The sequence below is a fragment of the Bos taurus genome, chromosome 11 (genome assembly GCF_002263795.3).
Source record: "Bos taurus isolate L1 Dominette 01449 registration number 42190680 breed Hereford chromosome 11, ARS-UCD2.0, whole genome shotgun sequence".
NCBI classification, from domain to species: domain Eukaryota; kingdom Metazoa; phylum Chordata; class Mammalia; order Artiodactyla; family Bovidae; genus Bos; species Bos taurus.
In genome coordinates, this window is record NC_037338.1 from 94,718,324 (window position 1) to 94,737,269 (window position 18,946).

The 18,946-nt window shown below is 42.6% G+C and overlaps 1 protein-coding gene across 7 annotated transcripts in view; it reads right to left on the reverse strand.

Annotated features, from left to right (window-relative positions):
- Nucleotides 1–18,946, reverse strand: part of DENND1A (DENN domain containing 1A) — a 531,039-nt gene that overhangs the window by 190,605 nt on the left and 321,488 nt on the right. For all 7 annotated transcript variants that reach the window (XM_059891201.1, XM_015473579.3, XM_015473580.3 and 4 more), the window contains one exon: nt 16,900–16,945. In XM_059891201.1, the coding sequence (XP_059747184.1) occupies nt 16,900–16,945 (46 nt within the window). The remainder of the gene's footprint in view (nt 1–16,899; nt 16,946–18,946) is intronic.

An 18,946-nucleotide genomic window follows, 5' to 3' on the forward strand; every position in this document is an offset into this window, starting at 1 on the left:
GGGGTACAAGAGGGGCTTCGGGGGCTTGTAGTTGATCTGGTGGTGCTCTAAAATAACTTTAAAATAGCTGCTTTAAAATAACTCATCTTGCTCTACACTTCAGATGAGTGTACACCTCCTATAAATCTCATACTTCAGCAAAATGTTTACAAAAAGCAAATAATATAGACTTCACTGGATTGTGGTGGTGGTTAAATGCGTTAATATACGTATAGTACCTATAATAGTGTCTGGCATATAATAAGCACTGGGTATTGCCTATTGTTACTATGAAAGCAGTACAGTAATAATTCTACAAATAAAAAGGATGCAATGTAGACTACATCTCACTGTCAGAAAATTTGTTTGCAAAGGTAGACCCCTCCTAGACACCTATGGCTTTTTCAGTCAGCCCTGGCCCCTTCTCCAGTGAGGAGAAAAGCAACAATACTATTGGGTACCTCCCAAGAGACCTGTGCAGTCCTGAGTCAGCCTGCTTTGGGAGAGTAACAGGACTGAGTAGGGGTCAGATTGGACTTTGGGTTTAACCTTCTTTAATTCCTACTTACAGGACCTACAGCAGGTTATTTAAACATAGTTGAACCTCAGTTTCTTTCTCTATAAAATGGGGCCCTGACCATGTGCTACACAGGATTGTGACAGGATTAAGTAAAAAGGAAAAAAAAAAAGAAACATTTATTTTATACCTATGTGACCAAGTTCCCATCTGCCTAGGATGCTGGTCTTGGCTACAGGCAGGCCTTCTCCCTGCTGGAGGGACCCCTGAGGCTTGTAAGCAGTCTCCTCTCTGATGGCTGACCAGCGACTGAGACAGCACCTCTGACACCAGCATCTAGACCACCAAGCAAAGGGGACAGGTCTAGACCGACTTCCTGCAAAGACACTTTGCTTCAAGAGGATGCATCCATCCTCTTAAATCAAAGCATTATCAAGCCCACAAAGTACTTTGCTTTGGCACTATGTGGAAAATCCAGTATTCGTTTCTGTTTGAGAAAGGCACAGCTGATATGGCTCCTGGCATTGCAGTTTATGTCTCACTTAGGTATAACTTCTCGGCAGCTTTCTTTCCTTTTTTAAGTTTTGAAAGGTACGGAATATGGTTAAAACTAAACCAAAATCTGCATATTAATAGTTCACCAATCTAAACTTTATCCTAAACAACTACTGCTGGACTTCACACCATCACCTCTTAAAGGCTGGTTACGTGTGGGCTGAGGCAGAGCTAACTTTACAGGGGCCTGCACAGGAACAGGGACTGTGTTAACTCTGCATCCATCAGATGGATGGATGGGATGACTGACTCCCAGAACAACAAAAAGAGCTCCTAGGTGATGTGTTCCTCCTGTGGCCCAACCCTTACATGTACCATTTAATGCAATCCTCATGACACCCTGTGGAGGAGGCACAGTGGTAAAGAATTTGCCCACCAGTGCAGGAGACACACGGGACGCGGTTCAATCCCTGGATCAGGAAGATCTCTGGAGTAGAAAATGGCAACCCACTCCAGTATTCTTGCTGGAAAATTCCATGGGCAGAGGAGACTGGCGGGCTACTGTCCAAGGGGTCACAAAGAGTCAGAAACGACTGAGCGTGCACGCTGCCTCATGACACGCTTGTGCAGAAATGAGGAAATGCAGGGTCAGAGAGGCAAAATAATTTGTCCAAAGTCCACGGCTTAGCAGCAGTGGAGATAACACTGAACTCAGATGAACATCAAAAACTCTGTATTACCCAGTGTATCTTGCTAACTGCTCTGACACTGCTTCCATCACAAACATATTGAGCAATTGTAATTTAACAGATGTTTGTCAGGGACACACAAGAGGAATCAAGCAGCTTGATGGCTGGTCCAGACACCATTAAAATTTTCAAGGGAAAGGGTTTGCTATGGAATGCTGTACCCATTTGGATGGATGAGGACACTGAGGCTAAAGAGATTAATAGTTTGCTCATGTTCTCCCAAATAGCGTTTGTCAGAGAAAGGATCTGAATTTGGGTTCTCCATGCCAGTATTCCTTCCACTATACAGCCCATATCAAATGTACTCAAATACATGCGCATGTATATGAGAACATAACAAAGAACAGCATGGGGAGCTGCTGGCCTCCTAGGAGGAAGGGAAAGAGAAATTAGAGGGAAAGTGGAAAGGACAGGAAGAAGAAAGGCAAATATTCAGGTATTCTAAATTCTCTATTCCCTCCTGAAATCTCAGATACACGTGGAGGGAAGAGCGACATTTTCCTTCCCTTCCTCTGGCCCCAAAGGTCACTGAGCTGCCAAGCCGTTGATAAACGTAGTGGTTTTTCCTTTGGAGCCAGGAGTCACTGATTTGCTCCTTCCTGCTCCACAAAATTAAAAATCTGAGTCCGGCAGTTCAGAGGACCCCTGAAAACACTGCTGGAATTTCCCAGGGTGCTTTAAACAGAAACAGAAACTTGGCAGGGGAGGGAAGTGTGGAAGCACCTCACAGCTCAGGCCAAATCCTCTCCTCACAAGGTAATAAGCACTGATTCTCATTAAAAAAAATTCAAGAGATTTTTCAACCCAGGTCAGCAAAGGGGCTATTTCTCCAATGGGCTTCTCCTCCTTTTCTGACCACCCATCCATTGGACATTCATTCATTCACCCATTCATTCATACATTTTGTTAGTCATGTCAACTCAATGCATGACTAAAAGGTGATCTCTAAACTCAAGAGGTTCCCAGCCTACTTGTGTTGGGGTGTGGGGAGAGGGAGTAAACTATAATCAATAAGCCTAAGAAAAGGCACAGTCATAGGAGGTAGAAAAGACCTCACTTTGGTGAAATATCTCCATTCACACAGAGCCTGCCCAGCTGCCTCCTCAGGATGGTCATGGGCTACAGCTGCAGACTCTCAAGGTTGGTATCCTGGCTCACTCACTCACCAGCCAGGCAGCTTTTTTAGGCAAGGCCCTTTTCCTCCTCCAGCAACAATTTCCTTATCTGTGAAACTGGGACTTGATGCTCACCTTCAGGATTGTTAAAAGAAGTCATGGTAGGGCATGAGCTTCATAGAGGGCCAGCCACATAGCAGAAGCTCAGTCAGTGCTGACCCGCCTCCTTCTAAGACTTTGGTTTTGCCAGCTCTGCAGCTCACTTTAGAAGTCCACCGAACACAGCACCACCATCCCCCCTGGCCTTTCCTCTGTTCCACCAGAATGGAGGCGTGAGTCCATGTACATCTATGACACAGCTGAGGTTTTACCCCAAACTGAAACACCCTTCCTACTGCTAGAAACTCAGTTTCCTCATTTGTAAAAAGAGGACGAGGAAGGTATCAACACCGTTCACCTCCACTGCAAAATGCAAACAAGAGATGAGGTGGAAGAGCACCTGGAAAGACATGAAGATGGCCAAGACATGGATCACCATGGATTATCTTCATCCTGCAACACTCTGCTCTTCTACAAAACCTTCCTATTTCTGTTCCCACAGCAAGTGGCCTTCTCTGGTCCTAAGCAAGTATAGTGGGCAACACAGATTTGGCTCCCCAATTAACACTTGATTAGTGATGTTTCTAATTAATTCATGTGTACCTGTCACTTTTCCCTTAAAGTAACTCTTTTAACTATACTATATTTACATACAAGGTAATACCACCACTGTCATCTATAAAATATTGTAGAGTTCGAAAACACTACATTTAAAAAAAACACATGATTTCATTTGATCCTCAAAGCAACCTCATGGAATAGGTATTATTATTCGCATCTCACAGAAGAGAAAATGAAGCTCTTGTCCCAGGTCCTGAGAAATAGCAGAGCCAGGATTTGAGCTCTGGACTGCCAATCCCCAAAGCTTGGTCCTCTTGTCCTCTCTGTGGGGCCTCCTCTCCTTCTCTAGTTTACCAAATACTGAGGACATTCACATAGGTCACATATTTCTTTTGTAACCTCCATGGATATATTTATCAGAGGCTAGATATATAATAAAAAACAGAACCGAAAAGCAGGGCCAGTATCATTTTTCTTTGTACACACTAAAACACTTCACACAACAAAATAATTTGGTTTGAATTCTTGTCCTACTAATCATTAGCTGTATGACTCTGGATGAGTTACTTAACCTTTCTGTGCCCAAATTTCATCATCTGTAAAGCAAAGCCATTACCTCTAAAGAACAGACTTGTGAAAATTAAATAATGAGCTTAATGCATCCAGCAGTATTTCAAAATAGTATCCATCCAATTTGAAATGATGTAACTTAAATTTAAGAGTTTCACTTGGGGTTTAAGGGGATGATGATTCCCTAGCCCCAGAATGGTTTGGGGTCGCCCTTTCAGAGAAGAGGGCCTCCTTCCTCCCACACAACTGCCACTTGCCATCATTCATTCATCACTAACCACAGCAAACCTGGACTCCCATCTCCACCTGCCTTTTATTTGAAATGTCAATTTTTAAAGAGTGGAGAGGTTGGAAACCCAATTTAACAAGCATGCTGAAACATTGTTTATTGCCCCCATAAACATGGCTTAGTGAGAATTACGGACTTAATCAGAGTGAACTTATCTCCCGGTGAAAAGGAACACTTTAAATTTCAGAAATGGCACCTTCACTGTGAAAATCTCTTAACTTTTCAAACAAACGACAGGGGGTCTTAAACATATGGGCAGTAAAGGGGCAGCCATTACTGTGATTTGTCTTGCCCAAGAGCCAAGGAGCCCTAAAGGTCCATAACAACTTTAAGATCTAGGAAAAATATTTGGAAAATCATATTTAGGAGACATGTCTCTAAAAACACCCGAAAGGTCTGCCGAGTGGGAAGTATCTGTAGAGTTGCTTGGGGTTGCCAAAAGAAAGGACCCTGTCGTCATTAGAACAGGGGCTATTTAATAAACAGAAGCACTGAGAAAGCTCACCTTTCCTCCTGTGTGTAAGATTAACCATTTAGCAATAGGCAATATTTTGGGACCAGCTTATCACAAGAGAGGTGCTACAAAAATCCCAAAGGCTGCTAAATGGTTTGTGTGATTTTTTTCTTTTTAAAAAACATTTTCAGAGGATGAGGTCCTGTGAACCCCAGCTTCCTCATTTGAGGCTCAAGACTGCTCTGATCATTCCGGAAAAGGTTTTCATAAAGATGCCCCATTTTGCACAGAATGTATCAGCCTGGCTGCCAGAGGCAGGAAAGGCAACAGATATAAAATTTTATTATTTCAATGCCCCAGTAGCAGCCAGGAGGACTTAATGAAATCGCCAAGATTTACAATCTGAAATAGCTATTGCACAGACAGATATGGTTAAGGGAGCTGTGCCCTCTGACCTTTCAACCCTTTGATCCTCACACAGCAGGTGGCCTGGAGCCCCCTCCTGGGCATCTTCCCGCTCTTCCGACACTGCTGAACCTTGATGTACAATAAGTCTGACCCTACACAGGTGACTCTCACAGTGCTTATCACCAGCAGCTGCTGCTAATGGAACAGCCCGAACCACTTGGCCTCGAGACTCTAACTTCGAGAAGCTGGGAGAGGGATCTGCTGTGCTGCGTCCAAACGGTGCTGAAATGATGCCCGATAGTTCAGCCCCAAGTCCAGTTGCTCGGAAACGCTTAACGATGTCATTACCAAAAACTGTCCTAGAAATGAAACTCTGATCTCCTTCAATCCATACTTTGAGTTAAAAAAAAAAAAATCACCTTTTAAAAATAAATCACAAATCTCAAAAAAAAAAAAAAATCAACCCCGAAGTCCCAAATGCATCTCTCAGAACTTCCCTAAAACCATGTGCAGCAAATTTATACCAATGAAAATCAAAACAATTTTTGGAAACCTAAAATTGACTGTTTTCAGTTCCATGAAATTTCATTTAAAAAACCCCATATGCCAAAATGTCCAAATTCTCTTATTTTTAAAAATTGGGATGACTTCCAAAATCATAGCTATCTTTTTCTTCCTTTTTTTTCCCTTCTAAAGCTAAGGATGGGTAATGTGCATATGTACTTATCAAGCTTCATAATTTAACCCATTCGGTCAGTACAAAATACTTTCAATGAAATGCTGAAGAGGCAGGATATAAATTTATTATGACTGCATCCTTTAAAACAATTGACTCCTAGGCACCAGGATTTAATAGATATTCTGTTTGGTTAAGAACGTGTCTAGGAGTCTAGGCAGGCCCAGTCTGCAGGTTTTCGTTTTTGTCAGATATTTGGGTTTATGGAAGAAAGGGTTTTAGGCAGGACAGAAAAAACATGCTGTGGGATGTTGATAATGTCCAACTTAAGAGCCACTGTTGATTCTATTTAGGAAAAGCTCTGAGCCCATGCCTCTGTTTCTAAACAGACATAATCCAGTGGCCTCATTCGTTACCTGCAAAGGCATGAGCTCAGGTCCTGAATGTCTGAACCCAATAAGCAAAAAAAAAAAAAAGCCCCACTTCTTTTGTAGTCTAACAGGCCTGTATTTTAAATGCTCAACTTTAAATTCATTTTGAAATCAGCTAAGAATCAGACTATATGTAGACAGAGGTTTATAGGCTTCAATTTTAGTCATACTTTCCTCTATAGATAAGTTTTAAGTTTAGGAGAGAAAGCAGTTTAATGGAGAAATTGGTTTAGTAGGGGGAAAAGAGGGTAGAGTTATTATATTAGAGTGTGACCACTCTGTACAAAATTATTATTAAGCCCTCTTCTTCAGAGATGCCCACTGGAAATGCTTTATTAATAATAGCAGTACCTTTGAGTGAGGGCCTACTGATGTGCATAGAACTTCAGCCGTATTATTTCTAACTGTCATCATTTTAAGGCAGGTGACCCCGTTTTGCAGATGAAGATGTTATGGCATACATGCACAGATGCTCAGTGAGTTGCCCAAGCAGGACAAATAGTGGAGCTGGGATTCAAACTCCTGTCACTGGTCACTGCCTGTCTCCTAAAACCCTTGGTCCACCCACATTTTTTCCAACAAAAGCAAAACAAAGACAAACAAAACAATATGCAATAATTCTTGCATAAAATGCCAGATTTCAGCTTGCTTACACATTTCCATGGTCCATTTAAAGGCCTTCTGAATCAATTATTTTAGGTCATTAAGGGGAAGTTTAATTTGGTTGACAAACACCCCTACTGTGGTGACCTCACATATCAGCAACAAATGTCTGATGGTCACAAACCTGTACCGTGAGTCTGCTGAGCATGGTGTTAAACAAAACCACATGTGCTCTGATTCCAAGCGGGATTTGACTGGGCTGACCAAGGGTACTGCTCTTCAATCATCATATGCTGGTCTCTAAGCACCCATGATGGCCCTGCCCCTAATCACTTGCAAGGAGTTTATGAAAAGAAGGCACCAGTCCCACGTGGCTGTGTTTGGTTGAGAGTGCCTTTAAGCTAATGAAATTTAGAAAAAGTCACCCAGTAAAAAGTACAAAATGAGGCTGAAAAAGAGGGCAGAGCTAACCTTAGGTAGACGTCTCAGCTTATTTTAAAGAACATTTACCAGTTCTACACATATACTGATAATCACTTCCATTTATTTGGCGCCTACAACGCGTCAGGTACCAATTTTCTAATTTACTCCTCATTAAAAAGTTCCTATGAAGTGGAGAATCTACCCATTTTACAAGCAAGGAGTCTGAAGCTCAAAGAGGCACCTTTAATCCCCATCTGCAAAATAGGAGCATCCCTCTCAAAGGTGTGACAATTAAAAATTACATGGCTCAAGTGCCATGCATATTAGTAGAACATCATTCAATGGGTGATATTATTATTAAATATTTTCAACAGGCATCTCTTCAGAGGATACCATAATAGTAGTTTTGTACAAAGTGGTCAAACTCAAACTGTGTTTCCTTCTGCTAACCTGACTTCCCCTTTAAACAAAGGAGCATGTTTCAAGTCGCCTAGTAGCGGTGGAGCTAGAATTTGAAGCCAGGTCTCCATAACTCTGGAGGCCAAGAATTCTTTCTCCTCTGTTCCATAGTTTCCTGCATGCTGCTCTTTATCTTAATCTGATAGAAATTTGGAAAAGTTCTTTTAGTAACAATTTAGAAACTTAGGTTTTCTTTGAAGTCAGTTTCAACATTGCTAAATTGACTGGCTAAGGGATGACAGGAAAGTTGGAAAACAAAAGCATCAATGATGGTTTTGCATTTTCTACTGGGATCCTCCCTAATAAATTACTCAGTTTTTCTGATCTATAACAGAGGGCTATGTCATCTCACAAGAGAACATTTCAGTCACAACAAATTAGACTGAAAATGTACTGACTGCAAGAGATACTTAAATCAGCCAGAAGTACTTGTTCCCTTTGATTACATAAATTACTACTAGATTTAAGTTGCTTTATATTAACTAATTCCAACATTAAGATAAGTGACATTTAAGAACCACACTCATTTTAAAAGCAGATGCCATGAGGAGGAGAGAGCTTCTAGAGGAAATTCATCAGGTGAAATCCAGAACATTCTTCAGGCTCTAATTTTGCTCTGAATGCTCTGGATGTGACAGATTCACATGTGATGATTTTGCTTGATAACAGCATGCTAAGGAAATTCTAGCAAGACCAAGCTACTGGCCAATTCTTTTTCTTTTTATATAATTAAGCAAGCATTAGGGATTCATTGATCTAAACTTTGCCTCTTATTTTTATAGTACTCACTATGAGGAATAATGTTTGGTAGAATTTTTAGAAAAAGCTCTTCACATCCATTATATCAATTAGTTCTCACAACTCTCTGAGATGGATAATATGATCTTAATTTCACTGATGAGAGAATGGAGATTGGAGAGGCTAAGTAACCAGCTCTAGTCACAAGTGTACTCAGAGCTTTCTTCTGGAGAAATATGAGGCTGGCAAACGTCACCCCTCCTTTCCCCTTGCCGCAATCTCCAGCACGTGGCCTGGAAGCCTCCCTGAGAGGGAGAAGCTCAGGCAAAGGTGAGAGCCTGTATGCCCAGGGCTGGGGTAATCTATACAGCCTCACCCAGGGGCTCTGGGGTTTGACAAGTCCATCAAAGCAGGGAAACTGGATGCAAATTATTTTCTCTCTCTGAGCCTCAGCTTCCCCGTTTGCAAATACGGATATCTCCTCCTTGGCAGAGAGATTCTTAGGATGTGCAGAAGTGAGAACAGGTGGAGCACCCAGCGCTGTGTGTGGTGTCGAGAAAGACACAAAAGACGGTAGCTCCTTCCCAATGGGAGGGCCTCTCCCTTTCTTGCTAAAGCTCTTTCCATGAGCCTATGACTGGAATTACCAGGTGGAATTTTTCAGGCAAATATCACCTTTTTATAAAGCAGGGCTATGATTACTCATCACTAACAAACAGATCTCACATACAGTGTCTCAATTCTTGTGAGGACAGATGCACAACCACCACCTATACCTGCATATAGTTATGGCTCAGAGTTTCTGCATGAATCACAATATTAACAAGGGAAAACTATATCTGACTACTGTCTACCTGTGGCGTCCTATGACGAAGCAAAACGGTACAATGGTAAACAAGAAATATTCTTCTAACACTCACCATGAAACTTTTAAAAAATAAACATTAAAAAAATGAACAAAGGATTAAAGACTTCCTATGCCAGAGAAAAATGAAAAGAAAAAAACTAGTTAAAATGGTGCCAATTCAGTTGACAGATATTCAAGTTCTCTGCGAGGTAAAGGGGCATAAAAGTTATTTTTCCTTGTCTGTAAATAAGTAAATCCTGTTATTTTGTGTGAAAGCTTCACAGTCAAACCACTACAGACATAGACAAATACCAGATCTGGGTCCTAGCAATCAAGAAGAGGCATTTCAAATGTGGACTGGGATGCTGTCCATGGAGTGGTGTCTCAGTGCTGTCCCAAGCATTCAGTGCATTTGCAAAACCAGGCTTCCATGTGCTCCAGAGAAACCTTCGCACATAAAAGATGGTGAGGAAGAGAGGTAAGCTGTGGGCTGGGCCTGTCTCCTTGTGCCCACATCACATGTGTCTTGAAATTGCATTAGTGGGAGAGGTAGGAAGAGGCCTTATGAACTTGGTACCCGGGTGTCACTCCCCCTGTTCCTACCACCTGGAACTAGTACTTAGTATATATCCTAAATTTATCCTCTCAAATTTGAGCTGTAGAAAAATTATCTAATTCATAGAAAGTAGTTGGAAACAGAGAGGAAACAAAAATCTAGTAAAAAATGTGCTTAAAACTGCAAAGAAAGTCTTCGCTATAAACATCTCTATCATGGTTCAGAAGCTTGGGTTTGGGACAATAACATCTGAATTTTATATATATGGTTGTTGTGTGTAATATACTTAAGAATTACCTTGATCTTTACAAATATCACTCTACTTTATTAACTTGGTTAAGCCATTTCCAAACATTTTATATGGAAGGACCGTGTTTCTAAGAGCCCAGGAGGAGGCGGCCTGACCATGTCCCTCCCCTATTTACACCCTTCAATGGCTCCCCACTGCCCTATAAAGTTGAGACTCTTTAACACGGCTTACAAGGCCCTGGATGGCCTGGCCCTGGCCTGCCTCCCTCAGCAATCCTCTCCCTACTTCAGCTCCATGCTCCTGCCAGACAATGGACTGTTCAGACCTCCTGGGAAATGCCATGATCTACACTGTAAATCTTTGTATATGATGCTCCCTGTCCCCTTGGTGGAAGACAAATTTATCTGCTCAGTTTCCATTCAGGCATTCCTTTCCTCGGAGAAGCAGAGCCCTCAAGGCTCAGTTTGCTGTCTTCTCTAGCAGAGCCATCAGCTTCTCAAACTCCCTCCATTTACTTTCTCCTTGTCTGCTTCTGTTCCAGACAAAACTCTGCAGGCACAGAGTGTGTCACACTCACCATTTTATATAGAACCCCTAGTGCAATACAATGCCTAGTACACATCAGGCTCTCCAAACATTTCTATAGAAGGGGCTGCGTACCGTGTACCGACCACAGGCCATACACTGGGATACGCTGGACATACATGGAACTCATTTCTTTAATCTTTACCACACTCTTAAAAGATGGGCCCTAAGGTCAGGAAGCAACAGTTAAAACTGGATATGGAACAACAGACTGGTTCCAAATAGGAAAAGGAGTATGTCAAAGCTGTATATTGTCACCCTGCTTATTTAACTTATATGCAGAGTACATCATGAGAAATGCTGGGCTGGAAGAAGCACAAGCTGGAATCAAGATTGCCGGGAGAAATATCAGTCACCTCAGATATGCAGATGACACCACCCTTATGGCAGAAAGTGAAGAAGAACTAAAGAGCCTCTTGATGAAAGTAAAAGAGGAGAGTGGAAAAGTTGGCTTAAAGCTCAACGTTCAGAAAACGAAGATCATGGCATCTGGTCCCATCACTTCATGGGAAATAGATGGGGAAACAGTGGAAACAGTGTCAGACTTTATTCTTCTGGGCTCCACAATCACTGCAGATGGTGACTGCAGCCATGAAATTAAAAGATGCTGACTCCTTGGAAAGAAAGTTATGACCAACCTAGATAGCATATTAAAAAGCAGAGATATTACTTTGTCAACAAAGGTCTGTCTAGTCAAGGCTATGGTTTTTCCTGTGGTCATGTATGGATGTGAGAGTTGGACTGTGAAGAAAGCTGAGCGCCAAAGAATTGATGCTTTTGAACTGCGGTGTTGGAGAAGACTCTTGAGAGTCCCTTGGACTGCAAGGAGATCCAACCTGTCCATTTTAAAGGAGACCAGTCCTGGGTGTTCTTTGGAAGGACTGACGCTAAAGCTGAAACTCCAATACTTTGGCCCCCTCAGGCGAAGAGTTGACTCATTGGAAAACACTCTGATGCTGGGAGGGATTGAGGGCAGGAGGAGAAGGGGACGACAGAGGGTGAGATGGCTGGATGGCATCACCGACTCGATGGACATGAGTTTGGGTAAACTCCGGGAGTTGGTGATGGACAGGGAGGCCTGGTGTGCTGCAATTCATGGGGTTGCAAATAGTTGGACACAACTGAGTGACTGAACTGAACTGAACTGAACCACCCCTATAGATGAAGAAAGTAAACACAGACACAAAATAACACTGACATTACTACTGAGGGGAATGGTCAAGCAGGGAATTAGAAGTCCATTTATCAAGTTCTTATGAAGTACCACTCCCACCCCCAGCAGTGTCTCCAGCACTGTTGACCAGGAGAAAATAGGGCGGGTACAAGCCAATTCTACTGAAATTCTTTCCCTAGGGAATGAAAATGATAATCCCTGGAACCCATGAGTCCCTAAAACACAATTTCAAAGCCATCAACTCAACATAAATGGCTTTAAGGCCACTAAGGAAATAAAAACAGCAATGGCTGCTAACCTTCATTGAACTCATGCCACTGCCCCTATTTTACAGGCGAGAAAACAGGTGCAGAGGTCCATCGCCTTGCCCAAGATCAAACAAGGAGGGAGCAGGAAAGCCAGAACCCACGGCCCATTCCCACTGACACGTTTTTCTGCCTCTGTGCAAAGGGGAGCTTCACCTTCAGGCTAACCTGAGCCTCTGTCTGCACTGCGTCACTGCTATCACTTTTCTTTCCTGCTTCTTGACCATTCCACCACCAGGAATTAAAAACACAAAAATAAAACAAACCACCTTCTGCATGCATTCCTCACGCTCTGAGGCCTGCATACAGAGCACTGTTGGTGAGGCTTGGAAAGGAAGATCTTCACTTATCACAAAAGGAGAAGGAACACACCTACCAGACCTGATCTGGCACCCCATTACCAGACCTGGCACAGAGCAGGAGCCGCAGAGCATCTCCTGCACTCAACTGAGGTCGAGGGAATGAAGGGAAATAGTTACTGTGTAATCTGGCCACGTTTTGGTATTTCCTAGCCAGCTAACAGGATCATTCTCTCCAAGAAGAAACTAGGTCTATGCCAATACCCTTGGCTATCCCGCTAACTTACCACCAGCCTCAAATTAGTGTTTGCTTAAACGAGAGAAAGGATATAAAAAGGCAGTGGAGGGATAAGAATGAGGATCAGCTAGAAACTTGTCACTTTAGAAGGAAGGCAGACTCTTCTAGGTGACTATGTTACCAGCTCTTACCCTGTAAGAGCATGAAGGCTGGAATTAAATCTTCTCCCCAAATAACCTTTTTTCAAATGAGAACACTAGGTTATAATTTATATTTCTTTTTGTGCAACAAATTTGAGTGTCATAAAAATGGTTAAAAAGTCTTCCTATGGTAGCTTTTTCTAAACTTTTATGAACATCTGCCACATTCATTTGAAGTTTAAAAAATTCTGGCACATATGCAAAGGCATAATAAGGTGCCTATAGCTTTCAAGAAAAAATAACAAGACAGTAAAAAATAAGCCTTTTGCTGAATTGCCAGTAAGAAAACTAGTGTGCAAGAGGAGATGGGCCCTGCCTAGCTCCTTCCTGAAAGAGCTTTCCTTTGGGCCCAGGTACATGCTCCACCCCAAGCATTATAGCCCACAGTTCTTGGAAGAAGTCTCAGGGAAGCATCTCTCTCATTTGAAGGTATAATAGAACCAGATCAGTGCGATCAAAAAGCACGACTAGAGCACTCCGAGTCTGAACTGAAATCCAGGGGAGATCAGGAGACTACATCTCTTGACTTGGGAGTTCACAGCTGCCTCACACATGTGGGCAACGCTGTTTTGTTTGACAGTGTCTCAGCTGGCTTCAAGAGTGGGTCAACTACTATTTTGGTTTTTCTTTCAGTTCTGACCACGTATCAGTACAGCATGGCAAACTCCTCCCTAATTTAAATCAACAGGGCTAAGATTTATCTTGGCCAGTGCTTCCCAAACCTTCTCATTTAAAACCCTTCAAAAGCTGAGGAGAGTGAACTTGGAACCATTCACCTAAGTGCAAAACTCTGTCTCAAGTTTTAGCTCCAAAATTATGCATGTTGTGCACTGCATGTTTTATTACCAACCCCCCCCCCCTTGTTTTCAATTACTACAATCATATGAAAAGTAAAAAAAAAAAAAAAAAAAATTTGACTCCTTCCATCTTTAAGTAAAATTACAGTGCTGGGTTCCCTGAAAGGAGAAGGCAATGGCACCGCACTCCTGTACCCTTGCCTGGAAAATCCCATGGACGGAGGAGCCCGGTAGGCTGCAGTCCATGGGGTTGTGAAGAGTCGGACACGACTGAATGACTTCACTTTCCCTTTGCACTTTCATGCATTGGAGAAGGAAATGGCAACCCACTCCAGTGTTCTTGCCTGGAGAATCCCAGGGATGGGGGAGCCTGGTGGGCTGCCGTCTGTGGGGTCGCACCGAGTCGGACACAACTGAAGCGACTTAGCAGCAGTGCCCTGAAAACAGCAACACCTTTTGGAGGGCTCTAAGTGTGTTCTGAATTCCAGGTTTCCATGCACTTACTCCATCCTTCTTTTCAGAAGGCACCTGTTGGGCATCCTGCTGGGTACTGAGGACACCACAGTGAACAAAGCATTGTCCTTGTTCCCAAAGAGCCCCTGCTCCTAGGGCTGATGGAGAGGACAGGGAAGCCAATAGCTGTCATCCTGGGCAAGAGGCAGAGTAAGCAAAGGCAACAGTCAAATGGGAGGCCTCTCAAACAGCTGGCGAAGAAGAAGCTTAGCGTGCAGGGGGGGCACAGGGATGTGGGGGTGTTAGGGACCAGCCAGAACCCTGGCTATCAGGAGACAGTGAGCAGACAGAAGGCTTGACAGCAGCAGGGAGATGAGCAGACCCAGGGGTGTGGCAGAGGCGGCTGGAAGGCGGGCTACTGAGCTCAGAGCGACCAGGTAGAGGGCAGCCCCTACATGTTTGACAGGGGTTGAATTTCATACTCATCTGCATACATCTATGACCTAGCAAAATGTGTGGAACACAGAGGCCTTGATTTAGATTTTTGAATGAAAAACAAGGCTTTGCAAAAATCTAAAAAAGCAAAGTAAAACATCTATAAAGGCAGTGAGAAAGGAACCGAGGGAGAGACATGTCAGAGACTTTGTGACTGAGTAGAAAGAATAAGGAAGCAGACGCTCAGCCACGCTCAGTGTTCCCTTGTGGCTTTTCAGCCAGTGGTGCCACTCACAGGGACCAGGGACAGCGGAAGGGGACTGAAGGAGCTCAATGGGTGTGTATGTACAGATAATACAGGGTTTGGGGAAGACTGAATTTGAGACATCGATAGTACATCTCGGTGACCTTCAATTGGGACTTGCAACTCTGGGCTGTGAGTTCAGAGAGAGGCATGTCAGTGTTAGAATCACAGCTGGGAGTCATGGACATCACCTTGGTAGCAAAAGCAAAAAACCTTTAAAAAGATGGCCAGAGGGTATATAGAGAAGAAAAGCAAGCCAAGACTGGAAACCTGATAATGCTTAAGGTAAAGGACCATGAAAAGCAGTCGGAAAAAATCCGTGCTGGAACAGTCCGGAAGGCAGAAGAGGCAGGAAAGAGCTGTGGATGCTGATAGACCAAATGGTCTTTAGATTAGTGTTTCCAACTGTACAACAATTGGCACGAAAGGTCTATTAGCAAGTATTCACTTTCAATTTTTCACACAGGAGCTTTGAATACACCCCCAAACTTGACAAACAAAGGTAAAACACAGAAGAAATCTCTTCAATCTGATCTAAATACACCATCCAAGATAGTCCATAAACTGTGTACTGTATGTGTTCAGGGCTGGGTGATGACAAGGAGGAACTGTTAACAGAATGTAGGAGCCACATGGCCGTCCTGTCAAATTAGAAATTTGAGCAGATTTCTGTGGTCTATTTTGATCAAGATTCTCAATGTCAAACAAACAGGTTTTTCGATAACCAACTTGTTTCATTTTCGTAAGCACAATAGCACAGTGTGCAACAGTGAAGAAGCAGGTGGTCCTCGTCGACGTGAAATGAAGGGAACAGAAGAAGAGAAGCGGCACTTCCTTTAAGCCATGCAAAGCATCATCGCAGACGGACATGGCTTCAGCTTTTCCCTCTGAGAGCTTGTCTCCTGTGCAAAACAGCCAAGTCCCCTGCCTCCTGTCCTATTTTGCTCCAGTGCAAATTCAGCTCTCTCCCGAGGAGGGAAAAGCTTAGGGTTCATGTCGACAAACCAGCAACACTGACAAAAGCACAGAAAAGTCCTTTAAAAGAATTGCTATCTACTCAGTACAGCCATGCAGAAAGCAATCTGTCCTTAGATTCATAGCTTTGACCAAGCATTTCTACTTTAGGGGTTCTATGCTAAGGAAGTAAGTCAAGATGCAGATTAAGCCTTATGCATAAAGATGTTCACTGAAATGCTATTTATAATAGTGAAAAATTATAAACAGCATAAGTGTCCAACAGTAAGGGAAAATGGTTATGCTGTGGCATATTCAAACAGTTGGAAGGACAGGTAGCAAATTAAAAATTATTACTGACAGTAGACAAAAATGCAGAAATCCCCATGCCATAATATTAAATAAAATAAAGACATAAAATTTTATACCATATCAGCTAAATACATTTATAGAAAATATATATTCACAGAATAAAGACAAGGACGAAGAATAATAAAATGCTAACAGATGAATCTGGAATAATGATACTGTGGATAATTTTAATTTTCCTCTTTATACTTCTATATATTTTCTATACCACATTTTCTACAGAGAAAAATGTAATATAGTGGCAGTGATTTATAATAAACATCATTTTGAAAAGTGAATCATTTTCCTTCCCTCATTCAAACTCTTGAAGAACCCTTTCCTCCTGCCTCTTTGAACTTCACTCCCTCACCCATGAAAACTGACAATCTCCAAACAAAGTGGAAAAACACTGGAAACAAGAGCCCAGTGGAAAGGGTCTAAGCTGAACGCCCAGCTCTGTGCACGAGGTGTTGCTCTGACACACTCCCATGTGTAGCGCTGTGAATCCAGAGACTGCATCTCTTCCACTGCCATGAAGCAAACAAAACCACAAGTAGAGAGATCCGGGGAGGAGAGAAGTCAACTTACCTCCATTAAACTTAAATGGATTCCTATGAGGTAGGGCATGGGAGCACTGTGAAGAGAAACAGAGACACACAGCTGCTTTAATGTCTGTTGCTTCTGACAGAAAATTACAGATGGTTCACTATTTGGAGAAAAACTGTTTTAATAAACGTATGCACAGTTACATTTCCTTTCACAACAAAAATCCTAATATGACATTTTGTTCCCAAGCCTAGAAACTTAGGAAGGATTTCAAAAGGCAGGCAGCCTTGGAAGCAGTATGAGGGGCGGGAAGAGTGCTGACCTTGGCGTTAGTCCCTAAATAGTAGGCACCTGATTGCATAGCCTCAGTTGCCTTATCTTTAAAATGGCATTTTGGAATCTAACTGCCAGCTTGCTACCAGAATGAGAAAATACACACTGAGTGACCAGTATGGTTCCTGGTACAAATGGGAACCACTGTGGCCATGATTACAACAGATAAAGCAATTAGCAATGTCAGATGGAGGGCATAATGTGCTTCAAAGAGGAATGATTTTTTTTTTATTTGCTATTTCCTTCTGCCATCAAAAGATGTGATCTGTCTATTCTAACTGGACAGAGAATATCACAGACAGTAAGCATCTTCAACCCAATTGCACACATGCCATCTGATGATACTGTAATTCAAAAAACCTTTTCAAAGTGCTTCATTTCCAGAGCAATGGATTCCCTTAGTTAGTGACTGAGCAGGAGGTGAGAATCCAGCTCCAAGGGCTTTAAAACCTGGGCATCACGGATTCATTTCCCTTGATTTCAGGTGCACACACATACACATTATCATTATGTTGCTACTTACCAATGATAAATGGGATAAACATTATACAAGGAACTTCAAATTCAACTTCCTTAATTCACACAACAACCTCACAAGGTAGGTATTACGCCCACTTCACAGAGGAGGGAGTAGGCCCAGGGCACGTAAATCACTTGATGCTTTCGAACTGTGGTGCTGGACAGCAAGGAGATCAAACCAGTCAATACGAAAGGAAATCAAACCTGAATATTCATTGGAAGGACTGGTGCTAAAGCTGAAGCTCCAATTCTCTGGCCACCTGATGCGAAGAATCGACTCATTGGAAAAGACCCTGATGCTGGGAAAGATTGAAGGCAGGAGGAGGAGGGAGCGACAGAGGATGAGACGGTTGGATGGTGTCACTGACTCAATGGACATGAGTTTGAGCAAACTCAGGGAGATAGTGAAGGACAGGGAAGCTTGGGGTGGTGCAGTTCATGCGGTTTCAAAGAGTCAGACAAGACTGAGCGACTGAGCAACAACAATGCCACAAAACAAGCAGCAACCCTAGGATTTGACTCCAGAGCTTCTTCCTCTACGGCACTTTGCCTTGTAATACTGGACTGAACATTCCCAATCCCACCTCCCACACAGCGTTTTTCCTGGGAGTAGTGGAGGGAATAGAGATGAAGGGAGAGATTGACAACTTTTCCATCTGTCTCTCCAATGTGTGATACATCCTGGGAAAGGTACAAAGGATATTTTATGAGACCAGTGGAAAGACATCTGCCTCAGTCTGAGGTGACCAGGTACCTTCCCTGCAGGGCAGCTGGTGGCATGGAAGTAGACCTAGGAAGGTGGCTTTCTTGGGGATAGGGTAGGGAAACAAGGAGTGAGTGGTAAGAAATGAAAAAAGGGGAGGTTTTCTTTCCACTGAATGCTAAAGAGTTTAGACTTTATCCTGAAAGCAATGGATAGGCAATGAAGGTTTTTGAAACATCAGATGTGCATTTTAAAATTGCTCAAACATTTAAAAATAAGAAAGAGCACAATTCCCTCATTACCATTCAACAAATAAAATTCTTCAAGCAAAAATCCTTCTCCAGAATATAAAATGTTCTCCTTACTACAGATCTCAGCAGTAATATATCTTGGGAGCCTGTAAAACAGACTTGAATATTAGCAGCACAGTTTGGGAAATATTCTTTTAGAAGACTTTTGTATTTGATAATAGCCAAAGAAAGAACTGGACACGCAACTGCAGTGAAAGTGGAGTTGTCTTTTCTTTCCTTTTTT